We start from the raw sequence: 22,174 nt of genomic DNA on the forward strand, positions 1-22,174 counted from the left end.
GAGTAGGGGGTGGAGGTTGGAGCTAAGGGTGGACTTCTGAGGACTAGTAGGAGAGCCAAGTGGGAATGATTGGAATTAGCAAGCTAGCCCATCTGGGCCTCAGTTTCCTTATTTGAAAAGCAATAACGAAATAATGTGTTCTGGAGATTAAATGAGAATTTGCATATGAATATGCTCTGTGATGGATTGTCCTACCCTTCTTCCTCTGACTCCCAAACCTCTCCTCCTCCTCCTCCTTCCCCCCCTCTTCCCACCTCTGGACATCTGGGAGCACAGTGAGGTGCCCCTGCCCCTGCATTGCTGCATTTTGTTACCTGCCCACCTCTTGATGTCCCAGTAGTCAGTGGGCTATTCTTGTATCTCCAGGGCTATGGCATTCCTGGCATGGAGTAGGAGCTCAGTATGTCTGTTGAATGAATGAATGAATGAATGAATGTGTAATGTTTCTATGTAAGGCAATGGTTCTCAAAGTTGCTGCTTATTAGAATCATTGAGAGGTTTTGTTGTGTGTTAGCGTGAGTGGGCAAATGCCCACTTTAAGATCCATTGAATTAGAACTTCTGAGGAGGAGCCCCACACTCACATATTTATATCACATTTCCCAGTCCATTCTGTTGCCCAGGCTTGGGAACCTACTCCTGGAGGGGTCAAGGAGTCCCTCCCCCAGAGGATGAGTCCAGATGAAATCAGGCTAAAAGGAAGATGCCTTCTAGTCCTAAGATCTGTAGCCCTGAGGATGTAAAGAGAGCTCCCTGACAGACAGCTGGGGCAGCAAGAGGTCAACAGGTAACAAAATGCAGCAGGTGCGACAGGCGGGAGGGGGCACCTCACTCAGCTCTCGAATGTCCCAGGAGGAGGAGCTGGTCCTGGAGGAGGCAGGGTTGTAAGTCAAAGGAGGAGGGGAGGACAATTTATCCCAGAGCATGGTTACATACGAAGTGTCCTTTAATCCCCATCACAGGGTATTTTATTATGGATTTACAAGTGAGGAAACTGAGGCCCAGACAGGCTAACTTGCTAGTTAGTTCCAGAGCTGGACCTTGAACTCAGTTCTCTCAACCTTCCACACCAGGGTGCTTTCCAAGGCGCCATGGCTCTCTAGCTTGTATGGGAATACTTCTAGCTTTGTATTTCCCAGAGAGACTGATAATGCCAGGTATTAAGCAAGCACTCAATAAATGGCTGTTGTCTGGATAACAGACACGGGGAAAAAAACCCCTGAAGAGCTTCAGGACAGTGACGAGTTGGGGCGGGACTGGATCTCTTTTTCTTTCAGGCAAGAACCTCTGACCTGCGGCTACAACCTGGGAATGAAGCACAAGAAGGGGGAGAAAACTACAATTCCCGGAAGACCATAAAAGAGCTACTTCACGCATGCGTAGGTCCCTCCCCTCGCTCTGTGGCTTCTCGGGTGGCTCTTCTGGCGCATGCGCTCTCAGATCAGTCTCCTTCCAACCGCTTGCTTCAGCCGGCGATAGGTTGTGGCTGGACCTCCTGCGACCTCGGGTTGCCATGCTGCCCTTCTCTTTGCTCTGGGCAAGTCGGGTAAGAATGGGGCTCCGGAGACTGCGTGACCTGCAGAAAGCAAGCTCCGCTCCTAGCCTAGTTTCCATTCACAAACTCTGCGGTTCTCTTGGCTTTTCCGCGCACGTGGTCTGGGGCCTGGGATAGCGGATGCGCAACTAGGGAATCCCTGAGACGCCCCCCGCCCCCCGCGCTCCCGATGCGCGCGGGGTAACTGGGGCCCCTCCCCATTCTGGCAACCAGACGTCCCAGGGCCTTGTGACTGCCTATTTCACGTGGCATTCGGGGAGAGAAGCGCACCGGATGCCCCGTGGACCCTGTGCTGGCGAACAAGCGGGGTTCCCGGCCGGGAGCAGCGAGCTGAGTCTTTCCTGCCGGCTCTGAGCCTTGCAGATGATGCAACCTGGCCCCACTGCTTGCATCAAGTGCCCCGCGGCTCTGTGGGCTGGCAGGAGGTGGAAAGAGTAGGGGGCGCAGAGCACAGGATGTGGGTTTCGGCTTCCCTGCCAGCAGACCGCCCCCCACACACCACTTCCCCAGGGACTGCTAAAGCTCTCCCTCTCACCTCTACTGCTCTAGAAACCACCTCTGTAGCCTGTCAACTCTTGCCAACTCGACCTTCTCCCCCCGCTCCCCCGACTGTGGTATCAGTTTATGGAGGCCCTGCAGGAACACCCTTTTGTTCCTGTGGGTGGGGAGGTTCTGGAACCTCAGTGGACCGCCCCTGAGTTCCAGAGACACAGGCTTCTAGAGGACAAACTTTGTCCTGAGGCTTTGCAGAGAGGTTCATGGGTTGAGGTGGAGGGAAATTCTGAGGTGAGGTGAATGGACCGAATCAGAGCCGCCCCCTGGACATTGATCTCAAGCTTGGCTCTGGAACTGGCTTTTGAAGGTGGGGGTGGGGGTGGTGAGGACTGGAACAGGCTGGCTGGGCAACAGCCTTCTGGGTTTGGAGCTAGAGGGCCGGGTAAGCACGGCTGAGTTGTTGGGAGACTGTCTGTCTAGACATGTTTTGTCTGACCTGGCTTTTCCTCCCCTAGCCTCTGCAGAGATGTGGTCAGCTAGTCAGGATGGCCATACGGTGCCAGAACAGTGAAGTGGCCCAGACCCAAACTGGAGAAGCAACCAGAGGCTGGACAGGCCAGGAGAGTCTGTCGGACAGCGACCCTGAGATGTGGGAGCTGCTGCAGAGGGAGAAGGACAGGCAGTGTCGTGGCCTGGAGCTCATTGCCTCAGAGGTGGGGCCTGGGGAGAGGCCCAGGGCTTGGGCACCACGGGTGCAGGAAGTCACAGGTCATCTTACTGCTCTTTCTCCAGATGTCCCTCTAGACTCAGGGCCTTCCTGCTGGGCCTTATCTCCCTCTCTTCTTACTGTCTTCTGAAGCAAAGGCAGGGCCAGCCTGGGGTATGGGATGGGGACATTAAAGAGCTTCCAAGGCCCCTGCAGTCTAGTCTGGTCCTTCCTCCCTCCCAAGAGGAAGAGGAGTCTGGAAGCACAGGTTTGAGTGACAGGTGGCCTTGCTGGGGACATCTATCATGGCAGCTGGGTTTCTGAGGCTGCTGCCTCAGGCCTGGCAAGGGGCCTGAATGAACAGAGCTTCCTGTAGAGCCCAGCTCCTCCCTGCAGCCCAGGGCTCCGGGGTGGGGCTGTGGGGGTCCGGGGGAAGGGGCTCAGTACCTTCTGACATTGCTCCCCACCCCACCCCAGAACTTCTGCAGCCGAGCTGCGCTGGAGGCCCTGGGGTCCTGTCTGAACAACAAGTACTCGGAGGGTTATCCTGGCAAGAGGTGAGGGCTAGGCACAGAGGGCTGGAGGGTAGCCACAGGGCTGGTGCTCCCAGTGGGGAACGCCTCCCTGTCCCCTCTCTGTGTGTGGAGAGGAGTGGCCCTCCGGGTCCTGTGCTGCAGGTTGGGGGGGTGGCCCTTTCTTTGCCCTGACACACCCCTCCCGTGGCAGATACTACGGGGGAGCAGAGGTGGTGGATGAGATCGAGCTGCTGTGTCAGCGCCGGGCCTTGGAGGCCTTTGACCTGGATCCTGCACAGTGGGGAGTCAATGTCCAGCCCTACTCTGGGTCCCCAGCCAATCTGGCTGCCTATACAGCCCTTCTGCAGCCTCATGACCGAATCATGGGGCTGGACCTGCCTGATGGGGGCCAGTGAGTATGGATAGGGTGGGTGGTGGGCTTGGTGGGTAGTGTGGGCTTAGGAGAGGAGTTGTTTCTTGAACACCTACTGTGTGCCATGCAGAGGGAGCGGCTTCTCCTTGTCCTGAAAGTTATAGTGGAGGAGGGAGATAAGACCCCAGTAGCCAGTGCCCACCACAGAACGGGCAGAGTAGTGAGGGTGGGCATGCTAGGAGTAGTGTTCCAGGGACAGAGGCCTTCAGAGCGGCCAGGAGGGGAGTGGTTCAGTCTGGGAGTTACTCCACTCCCCAGCCTTACGTCCTCTCCTCCCCTCCCAGTCTCACCCATGGCTACATGTCTGATGTCAAGCGGATCTCAGCCACATCCATCTTCTTCGAGTCTATGCCCTATAAGCTGAACGTGAGTGCTCCAGGGTGTGGGGTGGGAGCTGCTCAGGCCCTGGTGGCCCTCTGCTGGGGAAAGTGAGGGGCGGGAGCCCTGGGCAGCCCTCAAAGTCAAGGGGGAGAGTGAGCTGCCCCGCTTCTTTCTGAGGGCTTTAGCTTTTTGTTTGTCTGTCCAGCCCAAAACCGGCCTCATTGACTACGACCAGCTTGCACTGACTGCTCGACTTTTCCGGCCACGGCTCATTATTGCTGGTACCAGTGCCTACGCCCGCCTCATTGACTACGCCCGCATGAGAGAGGTGGTGGAGGGATGGAGTACCACTTAGTCACTCCCCAAGGGGTGGTGGGGAGATTTTGGGCAATGGGTGGCTTCAGGCAGGCCTATCTGGCCATCCCCGGGCTGAGGCCTGTCTCTTTTCCTGCCCAGGTATGTGATGAGGTCAAGGCACACCTGCTGGCGGACATGGCCCACATCAGTGGCCTAGTGGCTGCTAAGGTGATCCCCTCTCCTTTCAAGCATGCGGATGTTGTCACCACCACCACTCACAAGACCCTTCGAGGGGCCAGGTCAGGCTCCCCTGAGGTCAGGCCTCGCCTTTCCTGCCTTCACGCCCTAGTCCTGGGGCACTGGTGGGCTGGATCCCGGAGGAATTCATTCCCACCTGAAGCCCGGAGGACTTCTACCCAGTCTCTGATGATTCTCCTTCTTTTGCCCCTGGCAGCAGTTCCCTGGCGAAGGGTCTGGGGATGGGAGTGAGGGGCTGCTCCCCTCGACCACTGGAGCTCAGCACACTGGGCACAACTGAGGTGGACTCGGAGCCCTCAGGGGCCTGGGCCAGCCAGTTGCCTCTGCTCTTGCCATCCCATGCCCTTTCTTTTCAGCTTAAATTCTGACCACCCACCTTTTGCACAGGTCAGGACTCATCTTCTACCGGAAGGGAGTGCGGGCTGTGGACCCCAAGTCTGGCCGGGAGATCCCTTACACATTTGAGGACCGAATCAACTTTGCCGTGTTCCCGTCCCTGCAGGGGGGCCCCCACAACCATGCCATTGCTGCGGTGGCTGTGGCCCTAAAGCAGGTTGGGGAGTGTACTCTTGTGGGATGAAGGTGGGGGGCATTGCCTGGAGGCTCAGGCCCTGTCCCTTGCTCACTGAAGTTGGAGCTGAGGGAAGGGAAGTGCAGGATGGGAGGGGGCAAGACTGGGGTCACAGCTGTGCTGGGGGTGGGGGAGCAGAAGGGGCAGGGTTTGGCGTCACAGGTGCTGCTGTCTCCCCTCCAGGCCTGCAGTCCCATGTTCCGGGAGTACTCCCTGCAGGTTCTGAAGAACGCTCGCGCCATGGCTGATGCCCTGCTCAAGCGCGGCTACTCACTGGTGTCTGGTGAGCCAGGGAGCTGGGTGAGAGCCCCTGTAGCCTCAGGCAGAGGCCTAAGACTCATCAGTCCCCACTTACTGTCCCCGCTTAGGTGGCACTGACAACCACCTGGTGCTGGTGGACCTGAGGCCCAAGGGCCTAGATGGTGCTCGAGCTGAGCGGGTCCTGGAGCTCGTGTCCATCACGGCCAACAAGAACACCTGTCCTGGAGACCGAAGTGCCATCACGCCTGGGGGCCTGCGGCTTGGTGAGACCTGGGGTTCGAGGAGGGGAGGATGGCTGCCAGGTGGGCTTGGGCTGTGCCAATCCCTTTCTGCCTGTCTCCCAGGGGCCCCAGCCTTGACCTCTCGTCAGTTCCGTGAGGATGACTTCCGGAGAGTTGTGGACTTTATAGATGAAGGTGTCAGCATCGGCTTGGAGGTGAAGAGCAAGACGGGTGAGTGGGCAAGACACCCCTGAGCCAGTTTATAGTCACCATCTGCCCCCTCCCCAGGTGATCCAGCTACCTTCCGGACAGCTCTGACCGCTTTCTCCTCACCCCTCCAGCAAAACTCCAGGATTTCAAATCCTTCCTGCTCAACGACCCAGAAACAAGTGATCGGCTGGCCAACCTCAGGCAGCGTGTGGAGCAGTTTGCCAGGGCCTTCCCCATGCCCGGTTTTGATGAGCACTGAAGGAAATGAGGCCCATAGACTGGAATCTATTTCCCTTCCCCCTCCCTGGACCAGTAGAGGGCAAGGCCTATCTTCCAATTTTTTGCTGGGAGCGGGGGAAGGCCTCCCACTTGGGGGAAAAGCCAGGTAGAGTTCCCCTTCCCGGCATTTGTAGCTGAGAAGATTTCTTTTTGTAACAAGAGTTAGAAGAAGGAGGCTTGGGGCTTTCTGCCCTCCCTGCTCCTGCGTTATCTCAGTGTTATAGACTGCCCGCTCTTCCCGGAAAGGGGGAGTTACCCTTGCGAGCCAGAGGAAGGGCTGGGTAGGCACCCTCCTTTCTGTTTTTAGCTAATAAAATGCTAACCTGCCCTGAGCTTCTGTTACTGGGGGAGGGGTCCCCTGGGCCAGGTGGGGATCTGTCTCCCTCAGCGTGTTCCTCCCTTCCCTCCCACCACCACCACAAGGACCCCGGGGGCTGCAGCCTCCTCTGTCTCTGATCAGAGCCGACACCAGACATGATTAGCAGGCGCAGCAAATTCAATTTGTTAAATGAAATTGTATTTTGCCCACGGCTGCTTCTGTTTGATCCCCGGGGGACGGAGGGGAGCAAGGGAGGGGCGGGACGGCAGGGGGAGGGGCGGGGGAGGCCCAGGTGCGAGGCGAGGGCGTGCCGCCTGGCGGCGTAGGCGGAGCGCTAGGGCTGGGGCCTGAGCGTGCTACACCTCCCTGGGCCTCCGTGCCGCATCCGAGGCAGGCTGGGCAGCTCAGAACGAGCCTAGTGAGCCGGAGCAGCGCCGCCCCTGGGCTGGCGCCGGGAGCCTCGGCTAACGTGAGGCCCGCCACGTCGCTTGACACTCAGAGGCCCCTGCTTGCTCTTGGCTCACGTCGGCCACGCTCAACACGTAGCCTGCACCACGCCCTGCCGGGCCCAAGTAGCGGGACAGAGGGGCTGGCTGGGGCCTTTTGGGTCTACCGGGCAGATGCCTGCCCCCCTAGCTCCCCCTCCCCCGCGTGGGACTCAAGCCTGAGGGTCAGAGGCACTTCCGCCGCTGGGACCGAGGGAAGGGGGTGGGGGTGGAGCTGCCTCCCCTCTGCCGTGGGAACCAGGCCTGTGTAAGCAGGAGCTGGCCAGGGTGGCTAGAGTGGCGCCCTGGAATTGCGGGCGGAGAGTGGAAGGAAGGAGTAGGCTGGCTGGTGGTGGTTTACATCCAGCGCGCACCCCAGCCGGGCTTAGAAGTCTGGCCGGTCCTTCTTCAGCTTCTTATAGTCAGTGGAAACTGCAAGGAACTATGGGAGGGAAAGGGAGATAGATTGCACTGAGTGCCCCGGGCCTCCCTTTGCCAGGACCAAGAGATGAGGGGATGGAGGTGCCACCATAGAGCCACTGGAAGTTACCTTGTATTGGTCATTGGGGCTCAGGCGGTTCCAGGGCTCTGGGTTGTTCTTTCGGTCCCAGCTGCGGAGAGGGAGGGGGAGGGTTAGCGTTTCCTCTCTGGGAGCCATTACTGGGACTCGAGCCTAAGGTGATACCCACGGTCTCTGCTCTCACCCCAGCACCCTTCCTCCTACCCTGGGGGGCCCATTTCCCAGAGACTGACAGCAGAGGAGGCACGTTAGCAGGTGCTGACAAGTGAGACAAGAAGGCTGTCACCATTGTCAGTGTGAGGCCAGGTGACAGACTGACAACTGGGCCAAGGGACTCCCGCCTGTTCCTTGCCACCCTGGGTTAACCCCGCAGAGCAGAGCGGTGGGAAGCAGGCAGAGATCCTGAGGAGCTGGGGTTTCAGCGATGTGCCCGGAATTCCCATAACGCCGTGGGGGCTTCTGAGGCGTGCTGGAGGACCCCCATCGCCGCTGCCTCTGGCTGGGCGTGGAGTCTCCGTGCCACCCCGGCCCCAATGGCGCCCCCAGCAGCTCACCCGGCCTCACCCCCAGCACCGAGATGGAGGTACCCGAAGGCAGCCGGCAGCCGGCAGAGCGGCGTCGCCATGGCAACAGGGCCGGGAGCGGTGCGGGTTTCGCAGCCCGAAGCGGGCCGAATCGCGGGCCAAGGAGGAGTGAGCGGTTGGGTAGGCCGGAGCGGGTGGAGGCCTCCCAGGTCAGGAACACGCTCCAGCCCCGAGATGCTGGGCAGTCCAGTCGCAGGTGTGCTGCCTGGAGATCCCCACTAGGACCACCCATTCCAGTCTTCCCAAGAGGCCTTTGCATTCTACCCCCCTTGCCCCCGCCCCCCAGGACCCCGTCCCAAGCCCCGCCTTTACCAGACGTCCGGGCTGCGCAGGGCGAGTCTCAGCAAGTACAGCGCAGCGCTGCCCATGCCCAGGCCGATGAAGCCGATCATCGGGATGAGCTGCAGGGAGACGGAGGGCACTCTCCTGGTCAGCCCCTCACGTTTCCCAATTGCCCTTTACAAGCTTTTCTGCGCCCCGCCCCCCATCCCGGGTCTGGCGCTCGGTCTCTTCTGGGAGAGGGGGGCCCCTGAAACTTCCCACACCACATTTCCTGTGCAGTCTCCGTGACCCAACAGGGAACCTGCCTCAGGTGGATTCAAGGAACATGGGACATATCGCAGGGCTAGACTGAGGGCATCTTGGAGAAAGATTAGGAGCAGTGGGAGAACTAGCCAAGAGGCAGGGACTGGGAGCCGTGGGGCAGCGAGAGAGGAGTGAGAATCGGTAGCTCTGGGGACCGAACTCACCCCGGGATGTCTCTTGATCTGCCGGTAGAAGCGGGCTCCGAGACTGGTTCCCGCCATATCGCCTCTCCAGTGTCTGGTCCTCTCCAGCGGCTCTGCTCCCTCGCTCCTCCTGGGGTCCCGCCCCCGGCTCGGGAGGGGTCGGCCCAGCCCAGCCCGGCCCAGCCCGGCCCTCTTCAACAGACTCACCCCACCCCCCACTCACGTCGCTTCCTTCTGCAGTTCCAGGCTTGCAGCGGGGAGAAGTGTTGGGGAGCAGGGGGTTTCTGCTCCTCTGCTCTCTCATCCAGATGCCACACCCTGGCCCATGGGGGACACCATTACACTTGGGGCCTTGGGTTGGTGCCTGGGAGAGGCCTCACAGGCTTTGACCTGGGTTCTGTCTCCCTCCACGGTGTAATGGGAGGAGGAGGGGGCCAGACCTACCGACAGCACTAAAGCTGCCCCAGCCGCTCTAGTCCAGCGTGGTTTCTCCCAGTTGTGTTGTGGTTGGCCTGGAATAATGTTTGGAGGCCAGGGAAGCCCAACGTATTTCAAACCTGGCTCAGGACAGACTAAGTCAGTTGGCGAAGTTTGGGGACTTGAGAGACTTGCTTGCTCTGTCTACCCCGCGTAGGGCTGAATGTGGAGACACCCAAGGAGGCCACTCTCCGCCTCTGGCGGTGATGGAGAGGAAGGGAATGGAGGGCAATAGTCAAGGAAAGAGAAAAGATGCTGAAGGAGGAAAGAGAACAAGACACAGAGACAGACGCGCAGGGCGCTTGCTGCCCTTTCCTCAGCCAACTCGGGTATATGCTCTGCTGTCAGGGCGGGAAGGCTCACGGTCACGTCTTTGGGGAATCGGGGTGCTAGGGACGCAGGAGCCCAGCCCTAACCACTTCTCCCCACTCCCATGCTAACCTCCACCTCCTCCCTCCACGCCCCCCCACCCCCACCCCGCAGCTGGATCCTACGGAGCTCCCCCACTTCTCCCCTCTAGAGCCTCTTGGCGGCTCGGAAGCTGGGACAGGGGCGAGCTGTGTACCCACCGCTGGGCCCCGGGGGTTACAGAGGGGAGGGGACCCCGAGGAACGGCCCCCTCCATTTCCCCCGCTCTGCTACCACTCGCGCCCCCTGCGCTGACAAGCGCGGCTGTAATTAGGCTGCGGGGTCCTCGGCTCGTCGCCTCTCTCCGGTGGATAATGAGATAAAGTGTCAGAGACAGGGTGAGAACAAAGAGATAGAGACTCGCTGCGCTGTGGGAGGGGCGGGGGGGGGGAACGGGACACGGGGGAGGGGGCTGACGGGATGCCAAAGCCTGGAGCAGCGCAGAGCCTGGCCCTCCCTGAGCACCGCACCTCCAAGGCCGGGCAAGGGATTGGGATGTCACCCATGCCCCCCAGCCCTCCAGTCTCGGGGACTGAAAATCAACCCCGGAGCTCGAGCTCGAGGGGCCGCACAGCTGGGCTACACAGCTGGCTGTGTGTGGCACAGCTGGGGCGCTGGACGCCGGCAGGGACGTCTGGCCCCTGCGCAGCGCCCGGTTGCCTTTCGCGCCCTCGCCCGCCTCCCTGCGCCGTTTCCCGTGAGTGCCGGTGACCCAGGCCTAGCGCGTCCCGGAGCCTCTGCCCCTCTCCTTTCCTGGAACCTCCGCGGATCCTCCTGCCTTGGCGTCCGCCCCTCTCTCCCTGCTCCTTATTACTTTATCGCTTCTGCTCTGGTCTGTCCGGGGGGTCCTTGACCCGCCCCGGCTTCTGGTGCCGGTCTCTGACCCTGAGTCTACGCCCCTCCCAGCCCTGGATGGTGGTCTCCGGGGTCCAGCTGGACACAGAACTCCTTGGGTTCCAGACCCCATCTCTCCCCACCCCACCGCCCCTGGACTTCCCCACCAGGACTCAGGCCAAGCTGACCCAGCCGGGTGAGAGACGGCAGAAGTCATTAGCTGCGGATTAGGCGTGGCCAGGGGCGGGCGGGGGTCCCGCCGGGACTGTACTGCGAGCGCTAAATAGCACAGGACACTAATCCGCGCGCAGGCGACTGGGCCGGTCAAAAGCAGCTGGACTCGGCGGAGCGAGGTGGCTGCAGGGGCCGTGGGCGCGGGCGCCCCCTGGAGGCCGCGCTGCTCCCAAGCTCTCAGGGGCCATGCGTCGGGCGCCCCCTGTCGGGCCGCGTCGGCCCTGCGCCCCGCAGCTTTCCGGCAGGTAAGCCCGGCCCGCCGCTCCTGCCACTCCCGCCGCCAAGACAGTGAGATCCCGCAGCCTCCACTCTTTTGGTGCAAGGCGGGGCCGGGAGGGGGCGAGGAGAGGGGACGCAGAAGCTCCCGCTTGGCCAGCCGCAGTCACCCCAGGTTCAGGCTGGTTCCGCTCGCGCTCGCGGGGCTAGGTGGCCCCAGATGCCTGGGGCTCGGTCTCCGCCCTGAAACTGCCCTCTGCCCTCTGCCTCTGCCTGCTCTAGTCTCTGGCTGCCCTTCTTTCTGCTTCTTTCTTCTTCAGGCTCTGTCTCTGTCCATCTCCGTTTCTCTGTCTGTCTCTGCGTCTGTCTGTGTCTCCCTGTTCCTTATCATTCCTGCTGTGTGTCTGTCTCTCCCTCTGCAGCTCTCTCTGACTTATCCCTCTGCATCTGATTCTCTGTGTCTCTCTCTATTTATCTCTCCTTCCCTCTAAATCTCTCTACCTCGCGGTGTCTCTCTTTACAAATGCCTCTCTCTGTCACTGTCTATCTCAGTCTCCCCTTCCCATTCCCCAGTTCTATTCCTATTCTCTGGCTTGCTGCCCCTGGGGGGGGGGGGTGCGCCGCAGCAGTCCAACGGGACAGCCTGGGGACATCTCGGGGCACTGCCTACGGTCCCCTTCCCGGTCACCTCCACATGCCCGTCATCCTGACGCGGCCTATGTCTTCCCTCTGCAGCTGTGGGGCGTGGAGGGGGCGCCCAGGAGGGAGACACAGCGCCCAGCATCTGCTCGGGAGCCCCAGGGCCCTGACCCCCTCTGCCGCTATTAAGGGCGCCGGGTCCCGAGGCTCTGAGATGATCATGATTGCATCAGCCAGACAGCCGCGGAGCTGGGAGCCGCGCGGCGAGCGAGAGAGCAGTGAGACAAAGACGCCCGCGCCATCTGTTTATGCAAAGCACTCTCCGCCGGGGACCCCGGCGTCCCAGTGCCTGGCCCGGCTCGGGGCACAGGGTCATGAGCCCGCACCTGCCCGGCGCCCCGCCGCGCCGTGGTTTCCCCCCTCTCCCCAGCACCCAGAGGGGCCGCGAGGCGAGCGGAACGGAGGGAGGTGGGGGGTGTTGATGTGATTGGAGCGGACGCGGCTGTTTCTTCAATAATGGATGGAGATGATGCGGACGGCGGAGCCAAGCCCGCCCGGAGAACAGAGAGGAATAGAAATGGGGAGAGGAAGGGGCGGGGGCGGGAAGCTCACCCAGGCGCGTGCGCGCGCCACACACACACACACACACACACACACACACACACACACGAGCACGCGTGCGTCACACTGTCATACGCCGCCGCGCGGCTCACACCCAGGCACACGCCCACGCACTGTCACCAAGACACACACACCTGCAGGTGGAGACGCCAGAGCGACACACACTCACCAGAAGCCCTTTCTGATTCTCGCATACACACAGTCCTGCGGGCAGAGACACACGGAAATGCCCACACACTAGACACCGAAGCGTGAAGAATACACAGATACGTAGAGACACCAAAGCACCTATGCACACCTAGACACCCTAGGGCTTAGACAGACAAAAATCATAAAGGTTGGGAGGGGGGTCAGAATGGGGACCAGACCAACAGATACACTCTGAGGGGCACACACACATACCTGGGGAACACATATACCAACATACACCCCTCACCTGGGGTTCTGACAGACACACCTCACACACTCGGGGCACAGACACACACATACTACACACCAGGGGCATAGACACCCATAATCACCAAGGGCACAGAGAGATCCCCCACCCACCCCTACACATTCAGAGGTTCACACCCACACATATGCAGGAGCTGCTGCCTGTGCCCTGAGGTGGTCGAGTGTGGTAGCGTGGTCGCTGGAGTCCCAGAAGTGGGCCTTGTTAGTCTAGCCGTATAATGAGGTCCTGGTGAAAGGAGGCGCCTGGGGCTGTGGGCCCAGCACCCTGCCTGACTGCCTGCAAGCTTCCTTCCTTGGCGTCCAGGGCAGGTGATGGACCTTGGGCCACTCTGGCCACAGCCAACCCAGCCAGGCCCCACCAAGCCGGCCCCAACCTGAGCAGCTGGGGAGAGAAGAGGGAGTCCTAAAGGGACATTGGTGGCTGCACAGAGAGATTCCCAGGATCCTCACACAGCCAGGAGGCAGGGGTGGAGGAGAGGATCACTCTGTGCCCCCTCATCCTCAGTGCTGCCCAGTCCTCTGACTTCAAGGGGTACTTTCTTTGCCAAGAGTAGGGTGGGCACTGGAGAGGGGTAGGGTGTGGGTTGTGTCTTGGACCCTGGTAACCAGGCCCCTCCTCCTCCCGTCTGTTTTCAATTCAGTCCGCTCCTTGGCCCAGACTTTTGACCTTTGCAGCAGGAGGCAGCATCATCCATCACCCAGACGGCTGCTTGAGGGAGTGGGGGGCGTTTGGGGCTCACCCAGGGTCCCTGTCACTTCCATGTCCCTATCCTGAGACCTGCTCTCTGCTGGCGGGCCAGGGTTCTACCTGCGGGCAAGTACTGAGGGGAGGGCGTGACCCTGGGACTCAATCACGATACTGGGCCTTGTGTCCCCATCCCTGGAACCCCAGCACCCATCCTTTGAGCTCGGCACAGCCGGCCTCCCTGCTCCTGCCGCCCTCCCTCTCTCGGGCCCTTTGCTTAATTTCCTATTAACTGCTGATAAATCCAATTAAACCGCCGCTCTAATTAGGGACAGCTGCCGGCTCCGCGAGGCGGGGGAGGAGGGGTGCCCCCCGAGTGTAGGGGGAAAGAACAGCCGCTCTCTCTGCTTCTCGGTACCCCCACACCAGCATCGCCGCCCAATGAGCCAGTAAATTGGTTTTGCTTCAGCATTGTGGGGGGGCCCCCTCGAGGATCTCGGGGGGCTCCGGTTTTGAGTCTCTCAGATCGCTTGATGAAGAGATGCGACCTGAGCTCAAGCCGTCCCTCCCCCACCCCACATTCGTGGTAGGAGGATCCCGAGGAGGCATGGGGGTAACAGCCTTGGTATGTGTGGTGGTGGAGGGAGCCCGTGATCTGCTCCCATTCCAGCCCAAGCGTGATTAAAGGGGATCTGCCTGAGCCTTCGTTTATGACCCTGCCGCCGCCCCCAGGCGTCTGGGACAGTCAAGGGCAAAGGGAACAGGAAGACGAACCCGGTTCTGCAGCGAGTCTTCTTGTGTGCTTCCCTACCCCCACACCTCAGCCTTCTGGAAGGAAGGGGGGCGCGCCCGTCCCGGGCCCTTCTCTTCCCCAGCCCAGCTGAGCCTCTGCCCTCCCCCTGCCAGCAGCAGATGGTGCCCCGGCTCCCGCTGCCAACCTTGCTAGGCGGTGCCAACCTCAGGCCTGGCAGACAACGGGCAGAAGAGGATCTCCTGGCTGACCAGGCTGACCCTCCCCCATCCACCGTCAAGCTCAAGACCCTCCGCCGGCCCCACTCCAGCGACCACCCCAGGCTGCCTCTCACTGGTCCGCCCCCAAGTCCCCAAACTCCTCGTCTCCTTCAGCTCCCTTCCCCACACCTTCCCGCTCCCCACCACCTGCCACCCTGACCAGGGCTGGTGTATTTGCATATTTACATATGCAAATAATAACATTTGCATACGGCGCGCCGCAGGGGGGGTCTGCGCGTGAGCTGGTTAGCTGTCTGCCCCGCGCCCTCTCGCTCGGTACCTGTCGCAAAGGGCTGGGGTAAGGGCCGCGCGGGAGGGGTTAGGCCCCCCGGCCTCTCCGGCTCGGTTCCCCGAGGACTTGAGGAAGTGTTGCCATGGAGACGGCACGCACCCCACCCCCTCCCAGGCCCAGGGTCTCGGGCTTGGTGTCTCTGGTTCTCTCCTCTCCCCCACTCCCGCCCCCCACCCGGTCCCTAGCTCTCCAACCGAGATCTTGCATCGCCCTCTGGCGGCCCAGCTCGGCAATGAGCCAGGTTCCGAAACGTAAGTGGCTGCCCGCGGGTATACGCCAGGAGCTAGAGGGACCTACCCCACTACTGGATCCAGCTCCCAGGCGCAGGGGCGTGGGAACGGTGACCCCGGTCCGACTCCCCTTTCTTCACAACAGAGGCCTCCCCAGGAGGACGCATCTGTCTCCCATCTCCCACCAGCCTCAGCCCAGGTAGGTCTTGGGTTACCGGATGGTAGTGAGGTGAGCCGGCTGGGGATGACTCTCCACCCCTTCGTAGGCCCCCTCCCCTCGGCCCACAGTTAAAGAGCAAACTTTTCTAACTTTTGTCAAAACTTTAATAAATTGGCAACATTCGACAGTTCGCCTCCCACCCTCCCGGGGCGCCTCCTGGTGGAGACGCGTTCTTCTTTTTCCAGCTCTCAAAGCCTGGGCCGGAAGGGTTACGGGTGAGGCTGCTCTGGGCACCGGACGCCCTCGGCCGGGGGAGGGGGCGGGAACCAGTCCCTCCCTAGAAGCCCCGACGCTCTCGGCGGGTCTTCCCTCCCTCCCCAACCCAGCGGTGCGCGTAGCTGCTTCCGCCCCTTTCCTCCCCACCCTCCACTGGGCCTGCCCAGAATGGGGCATGGGTATCTCGCCAGCAGGCGCCCGCACGGCTAGATCTCCTCCAGGAAGTCGGTGGGGAACAGCCCCACCTTGCGGCCAGTGTAGACCTTGACGTAGCCGCCGGCTTCATCTCCTTTCTGCACCACGATCTAAAGGATTGAAGGATTAGAAAGGAGAGGAATCAAGGAAAACGTAGAAGAGGAGAGCCAGGGAGCCCGGAGCTGTGGAGGCCCATTCTAGTCCCATTCATGGGTTAAGATCTGCAAAGAGTGTGGTTTGCAGAGGGGCCTTCGGGCCTGGGGTTGAGTTGGGGCAACAGAGCTACCTGGTCCTTCTTGAGAGTGATCTGCCCTATCTCGCGGTTCCCCACGAAGGATCTCGTTACGCGGTGCACACGCTCTCCAGACCGGACTCGAATGATGAAATTTGGAGGGAAAAATCCGACCTTCTCCCCTATTTTCCCCTAGAGGAGATGGTAGGGAGAACCAATCTCTCAATCTCAGGTTCTAAACTCAACCCACGTCCCACCCTAGCCTCAGCCATTTTTCTTACCCGCCACCACTCCTCATTGGAGTCATCAATGACTGTGATCTTCTCTCCAGGCCTGGGAGAGGAAGGAATGGGCCTCTGAGATTTAGGGGCCTTACTCACACATCCAGTCCCTTGGCTGTGCACAGGTCCAGCCTCAATAGGCTCTGAGCCCTGAGTCCCCCCTTTTCCTTTGCCACAAGGAGTTGGGTTCTCCCCTCTCCACTCCCAGTACACCCCCACCCCAATCCTAAGGCCTCTCACGGGAAATCCAGATCGTCCTTCTCCAGGGCTTTGAACCGATAGAGAGCCACAAAGTAATGAGACTGCTGGAAGCCGGGCTGCTTGTGCTAGGGGTGAAAGGGGGTCATGAGTGTCAGGGCTCCTCTGTCCCACAGTGAGGGGCAGGAGTCCAAGGCAGGGGCAGTTGCGTGTGTGTGTGTGTGTGTGTGTGTGAGGTGGTGGAGAAGGCAGGTTAAGGGAGATGGGACCCATGGAGTAAGTGTGAGCTTCTGCTGACGCCGTGAGTGTGTCAGACCTGGGTTGGGGAGAGGACTGGGGTCCCTGCGGGGAGAAAGGAGTCTCACTTTGTCATCAGGTGTCTTCTTTTCAGCCTTCTTATCCCCTTCAGGGTTTCCTGGGAGGAGAAACACAGACTAAGTGTCTCTGGCTCCTGGAGGGTAGCCCTCATTCTCTGCCTCTTCTGTTGCAGGGGCTCTTTTATGTCTAAACCTGACCTGCTCTTTGGACCTCCATCCCCTGTGCTACAGCTGAGGCCCTGAACCTACTCCATCTCTATGGATGGAGGTGGGTGTCACTTACCATCCTGGGGTTTGCCTCCCTCTGGTCTGGCAGACTCTGGCTCCTCTTCCATCATGGCTGCTATAGGCTGGAGGGGGCACCAGAGTTAGGAAGATGCTGTCTTGGGAACCCATGCTCGCCCTGGCTCTCCAGTCAGGCCAGAGAACAATAGAATAATAGGATCTCAGGGTTGGAAGGGGCCTAGGAGGAAATATCTAGTTAACCCCCTGCCTAATGCAAGGATTTCCTCTAAAACATCCTGGCAGTGGGCCACCCTTATTATGCTTGAATGTAGCTAATGATAGGGAGCTCACTACCTTGCAAAGTAAGCCCATGAAATTTGGGGGCAATTCCCTCTAAAAAGCCCACGTCAGTCTCCCTGTAACTTTTAGTTATGGGTCCTGATTTGTCTTCTGGAACAATACACAACAAATTTAGTCCCTTTAAAGATTCAAGGACCAGCTGACATGTCCTTCCTCCCTTTTTTCTCTAATCATTCTCAGTCTCTTTAAGTCACCCCCCATAATCCCAATTCCATGTTCTTCACTATAATGTCTGCCCTTAAAAAGACTCCAGTATATAAGAGAAAAACAGGCAGCACAATTTTTATAATTCCCTTAAGAGAACAGAACCTGAGTGTGCTAGCCTTTCTGGAAGCAGTCAAAACACATTGCCGGTGACTTGTAAGTCATAGTTCAGTCCACAGAAATCCCAGATTTGCACCCAACCTCCCTATCAACTACTTTGAGGCTAGATCTTTAGTTCTGTGCAGCTAATTTTTTTTCTGATCCAAAAACAGACATGTACATTTTTCCTTACAAAATTTCAAATGATTAGTTCTGGGCTTTTCTTCTAGTCTGTAAGATTTCTGAATATATTATTCAGTGTGTAAATTTTCCCTCCTAGGTTTCCCACAAACTTAATGGATATACCATTTATATCTTCCTTTGCATCAGTAAGAAAAATGTCCATAGGTGAGGACTAAGGACCAAATCATGTTATAAGGTACCAGAAATCACCTTCTAGCTGGACACTCCCTAAAGGACCAGGATCCTTTGGTTACTATCATTCAACCAATTTTAGGAATCCATCTAACTGTAGCCATTATCCACATTGGTCCATCCTGGTTGTCCAGAAAGATACAAGGATACACTAACAAATTCCTTGCTGAACTGAGCGCAAGTCTATGGCATTACGGATCTAGTAAGCCTATTACAAAAGGAAGTGAAGTTGCTCTTAGCCACTAGCTTTATGCCTCAGTTTCCTCATCTATAGGATAAATGGGTCAGACCAGATGATCTTCATGGACACTTGCATGGCTCTGGAATTCTCTGGTTACGTGGCATTAACAAATTCTCTTCCCCAAATCCAAAAGCATAGCTCTTGCCTCTGGTGCCCAGCAATGCCAGGAGCCGGGGGCTCAGTCTTCAGTTGGTTTGGTGGTTAATCTGACAATTTCAGAAGGGAGTTCCTGGAGAAAACACACTAGGGCAGGAGTTCTTAACCTGAGGCCCTCTAAAATTGCATGCCAAGATTTGTCTGTTGGGTTATGTGCAGTTTTAGGGGAAGAGAATGTAGTTTTTGTCAGCTTTCTAGAGAGGAGGGAGGACCTGCTCCATGGGGTCTCTGGAAGGGATCTCAGTAGGAAGGTATGGTGCTCACATTTTTCTTATCTGCCTGTCCCTTCTTCCGTTCCTTGTTTGCCATGATCACCCCAGTGCGCAGGGTTTCAAATACAGGGTCATTGCGATTGGCAGCAGCTAGTGGGGATGGGAGAAGAAAGAAGACATTACTGGGGAGGCAGAGAAAGGCTTGATAGAAAGAGAGACCTCCTAAGTAAGGCAGAGGTGGGATTGAGCAGATAGATACGCATGCATGTGAGTGTGTCTGTAGGATTAGGGAAGGGTCAGCTGGGCTACCTAGGTCATCAATCTATAAAGAGCTCTAAAGACATCCCTGGCAATGTAATGTGATAGACAAAATATTTATCAGCACTCCTTCCAGGCAGAGCATTATATGATATGGGAAAGACAACTTTGCTATTAAGTTGCTTGGGAGTTGAGGAACGCTCAGAATCACTAGTCCGCTTCTAAGGAGAGTGGTCTTTTAACTGCTGGCTTTTGTTCTGCTGAGTGGCATGTGTAAGCTGGAGTGATCACACCAGTGGGTTCTTCTTTTTCTACCCATGCTCCTCACAGAGTTCAGCCTCTCCTTCAAATAAATGTTGAGGAAATTGTCAATGAATACTTTTTTAAGAGTTGCCAAATTATGGATCTGCCCAGGATGCCCACAGCTCTTGGTCTGGCCCTGAGGCTGGCATTATTCTGTAACCAGGATGAAGACAGTCTAGAATCCTTGTTCTTGCTTAGAAATGGTTGCATATATGAAGAGCATAGATTTTGAAGTTGGGCAGATGAAGGTTTCAGTCTTGTCTCTGTCTCTTGCTATCTGTGTGAAGCCTTAGCTAAATCTTACATCCCTCAGCTATAAACCAGGGGAATATTGACTGCATCCGAGATGGATAAAATTTTTTTGTTTTTAAAGATTTTATTTTTCCTTTTTCTTCCAAATCCCCCCAGTACATAGTTGTGTATTTTTAGTTGTGAGTCCTTCTAGTTGTGGTATGTGGGACGCCGCCTCAGCATGGCTGGATGAGCAGTGCCATGTCCACGCCCAGGATTTGAACTGGCGAAAACCTGGGCTGCCGAAGCAGAGGACGCGAACTTAACCACTTGGCCATGGGGCCGGCCCCAAGATGGATAAAATTTTAGCTTGAGAGAGAACCATGTGAAATAAGATCTTTCTGTTTCAGAATTTGGTTTCCAAATCTAAAGGTGGTGCTGACACCATCTCTAGGCTTGCCCGTTCCCTCAGGTCCCATGTGGGGCACTTACAGAGATCTTTGACACAAGCGTACTGCTGGTCGCTGTAGAGTGGGGAGCTATAGGCCCGATGGAAACCAGGGGGCTGTAGGAGGGGATGGGAGAAAGCATTAGAGATAGCAAGGAAGGGCCCAGAACCCATCTCTCCCATGAGTGCTCACCTCTTCTTAGAGTAAGAAATAGGCTGACAAAGAAGCAGGGAAATGGCTGGGATGACTTGAGGAGGGTTTGGCAAGAGGGTAGCTGGCAACATGCCCCTCCCTTCTACCTTCTTGCTCCCAGAGTCTACTACTCACGATCTTGCCGAAGCATCTCTGCATCTCCACATAGGACTGACAGTGTTCGTGGATGTTCGTTTTGCAGTTCTTGCAGCGTAGCCCAAATTTGTTGTTGACTTGGGAGAAGGGAGAACATTTGGGTGAGGTCCCTGAGCTCCCTCGTGCCATGGCTGCTCCTCTAGCTCTTAGTCCCTTTTCTGTCTGGGACCTGACATTCTCAGTCTCTAATAGTATTTTCTTAAAGCCAAATCTTGCCACAGCCTGTCTGCGATACAAATACTCCTCTCCTAAACCCTTTCCCCGCCCACTGCCTTGGACATCGCACTCTCTCCACTTCCCTTCATGACTCACGCACAATCATCCGGGCACAGACATCACAGAACTTGGGCTTCTTGAAGAAATGATCTTTGAATTTATGGGGCTTATCATTGACAAGCTTAGGAGGTTCTGGGGGTGGCTCCTCCTCCTCCTCTTCTTCTTCCTCCTCTTCCTCATAGATGTAGTAGATGGGCCCACCCCCAGCTCCCACTGCCTCCCCATTGGCCTGGGGCTCTGGGGGAAGCTCCATCTCCTTTGTTCCTGTAGACTCCTTCCTGAATAACCGCTTCAACCGCTGTAGCTGAGGGAGGGAGTCAGGGAGGGAAGGAAACCCAATGTTAAAAGAACTGTCATGCTCTCTAGAGTAGGTAAGGCAGAAGCTGACTAGATATTTTCTAGCCTGGGGCAAGGGGCACAGCCCAGGATTAGGGGGTATTGGGGGCTGCAGGTGCTGGCTAGCATTCTGACAATGAATGAGTCACATATAAGGGAGACCCATTCAAGCACTTTTCGTCAAGGGCTGCAATGGCTTCCCAGCTCCCCACAGCCCGTGGTCAGAGGCCCACACTCACCCCACTTTGCCGAGTCTCTGCTGGGAAGGGGGGCTTAGGGGACTCCAGCACCTCCTTTTCTGTCATCCTGCAAGAGGTTGGACCCCACTATGAAATGTAATCTCTGCCTGACATTCCTCCCTTCCTATTCCTGTCCATCGCAGGAGGGTGGTCCTTGAAGGGGAGGGTTCAGGAGAAATCTGGTTAAACAGGGATCCTTTCACAGGGCTTATAAACAGAAAGATTCCATGGAAGTCCAGAGAAAAGCCCAACAGACTAAAGAACTTCCCAACCAGTTCCTCAAACTGATACCCATCCCTCCACCCTGAGGGGCAACCCAAGTTTAGAGCCCCAATACAGTGATCAAGGCTGCGTGGTTTAGGGGATTTTCCTACAGGTACTTTGTTTCTCATGGGACTCTGTAGGCAATAGAGATGTGGCATACACCTTCCCAGACCTCCTTTCTTCAAGAGGTTTAATGTGTGTGTCCACAAGTACACCTGATGGGTTGGGCTAGGAATATTTGTTCTCCCCTCTTTCTTGAGCCCCAGGGGCCCACTGCCTAGTTCCCAGCCTGCCTCAGGCCTCAGCTATTTTAAGTTTTCAGAGTAATATGAGCCTTTCCTTCCCTTACTACTCCATTCCCTTAACCCCACCCCCACCCCACCCTCCAATCCTAGCTCTTGTCCTGGACAGAATAATAATTTCACTCCTAAAACCCAAGCTGCTCACAGACAAGGAGAGAAAGGAAGAAGATGAACAGACTACATATCAGGGAAGCTGGGGTAAGCAGTCCTGGAAATGGGAAGAAGATGATGAGGCAACTTACGTTTGGGATTGCCTAAGTCAGTCCAGAGTCTGTGGAGGGAAGAGGGAGCCCCTGGGGTCTTGATGATGGTGCTGGGGGAGGACTGGTCCTCTTCCTTGGGGGCTAAGCCCCCCCACTACCCTCTGTACTCACACTGGCTACCCAGACGGTATTTGTAGACCTCCTAGCCTCTCGCCTTGGTGTCAGAGCTGAAATGACAGGGCTAGAGGAAAGTGGACAGCTGAGCGACACAGCTGACACAGAGAAATTGGACACTGGGAGGTCTGGGCAGGGCTGGACCCTAAGTCCTCCCATCCCCCAGAGCTGCCATTCCCTGGTTTTTCATCCACGGTATGCAGGTCAGTACTGGCTAAATTCAGGAAGGGACAGTGTTCATGCTGCCTCTTCATTTCGGTGATTTTAGGACAGAAGGTAAAGTCATCTAAAATTCTACTCTCCTTGGACCTACTTTAAGAACCAGCTTCAACCTCTCAGCCATTGTGTTCTTGTGGCCCAGTGGTTTTACATTCTCAAGCATCAATCTAGCCTCAAACCT

General features: G+C 57.4%; 3 protein-coding genes across 3 annotated transcripts; 1 reads left to right on the plus strand and 2 right to left on the minus strand.

Moving 5' to 3' along the window:
* Positions 1 to 1,387: 1,387 nt before the first annotated feature.
* On the plus strand, positions 1,388 to 6,448 carry SHMT2 (serine hydroxymethyltransferase 2). Its single transcript, XM_014843974.3, has 12 exons — positions 1,388 to 1,545; positions 2,565 to 2,762; positions 3,233 to 3,312; positions 3,482 to 3,682; positions 3,988 to 4,069; positions 4,230 to 4,352; positions 4,481 to 4,620; positions 4,967 to 5,132; positions 5,334 to 5,433; positions 5,519 to 5,674; positions 5,756 to 5,863; positions 5,974 to 6,448. The coding sequence occupies exons 1-12, from the start codon at positions 1,513 to 1,515 to the stop codon at positions 6,099 to 6,101; spliced, it is 1,515 nt and encodes a 504-aa protein (XP_014699460.2). The 5' UTR covers positions 1,388 to 1,512; the 3' UTR covers positions 6,102 to 6,448.
* A 168-nt stretch (positions 6,449 to 6,616) lies between these two features.
* Positions 6,617 to 8,934, minus strand: NDUFA4L2 (NDUFA4 mitochondrial complex associated like 2). The gene is made up of 4 exons (XM_044756195.2): positions 8,779 to 8,934; positions 8,342 to 8,430; positions 7,476 to 7,536; positions 6,617 to 7,367 (listed from the first exon to the last, which is right to left on the minus strand). The coding sequence occupies exons 1-4, from the start codon at positions 8,833 to 8,835 to the stop codon at positions 7,311 to 7,313; spliced, it is 264 nt and encodes an 87-aa protein (XP_044612130.1). The 5' UTR covers positions 8,836 to 8,934; the 3' UTR covers positions 6,617 to 7,310.
* Positions 8,935 to 15,161: 6,227 nt separating this feature from the next.
* On the minus strand, positions 15,162 to 21,849 carry STAC3 (SH3 and cysteine rich domain 3). Its single transcript, XM_014843986.3, has 12 exons — positions 21,640 to 21,849; positions 20,832 to 20,898; positions 20,293 to 20,560; positions 19,960 to 20,057; positions 19,676 to 19,748; positions 18,444 to 18,541; positions 16,803 to 16,869; positions 16,568 to 16,617; positions 16,245 to 16,330; positions 16,005 to 16,056; positions 15,778 to 15,915; positions 15,162 to 15,601 (listed from the first exon to the last, which is right to left on the minus strand). The coding sequence occupies exons 2-12, from the start codon at positions 20,895 to 20,897 to the stop codon at positions 15,503 to 15,505; spliced, it is 1,095 nt and encodes a 364-aa protein (XP_014699472.1). The 5' UTR covers position 20,898; positions 21,640 to 21,849; the 3' UTR covers positions 15,162 to 15,502.
* Positions 21,850 to 22,174: the final 325 nt, after the last annotated feature.

The sequence above is a fragment of the Equus asinus genome, chromosome 22, assembly GCF_041296235.1.
Source record: "Equus asinus isolate D_3611 breed Donkey chromosome 22, EquAss-T2T_v2, whole genome shotgun sequence".
Lineage (NCBI taxonomy): Eukaryota > Metazoa > Chordata > Mammalia > Perissodactyla > Equidae > Equus > Equus asinus.

Bases quoted from the DNA above. Each gene is read 5' to 3' on its own strand.
- STAC3 (XM_014843986.3), bottom strand. From the start codon at position 20,897: ATGACAGAAAAGGAGGTGCTGGAGTCCCCTAAGCCCCCCTTCCCAGCA. The intron at 20,058-20,292 runs GTGAGTCATGAA...CCTTCTCCCAAG, and splicing joins CTGTGCCCGGATGATTGTGC to TCAACAACAAATTTGGGCTA. The intron at 15,916-16,004 runs GTAAGAAAAATG...CATCTCCTCTAG, and splicing joins CCAATGAGGAGTGGTGGCGG to GGGAAAATAGGGGAGAAGGT.
- NDUFA4L2 (XM_044756195.2), bottom strand. From the start codon at position 8,835: ATGGCGGGAACCAGTCTCGGAGCCCGCTTCTACCGGCAGATCAAGAGA. The intron at 8,431-8,778 runs GTGAGTTCGGTC...GTCTCCCTGCAG, and splicing joins AGATCAAGAGACATCCCGGG to CTCATCCCGATGATCGGCTT. The intron at 7,537-8,341 runs GTAAAGGCGGGG...CCCTCTCCGCAG, and splicing joins CTGCGCAGCCCGGACGTCTG to CTGGGACCGAAAGAACAACC.
- SHMT2 (XM_014843974.3), top strand. From the start codon at position 1,513: ATGCTGCCCTTCTCTTTGCTCTGGGCAAGTCGG. The intron at 5,133-5,333 runs GTTGGGGAGTGT...TCTCCCCTCCAG, and splicing joins TGGCTGTGGCCCTAAAGCAG to GCCTGCAGTCCCATGTTCCG. The intron at 5,434-5,518 runs GTGAGCCAGGGA...GTCCCCGCTTAG, and splicing joins CGGCTACTCACTGGTGTCTG to GTGGCACTGACAACCACCTG.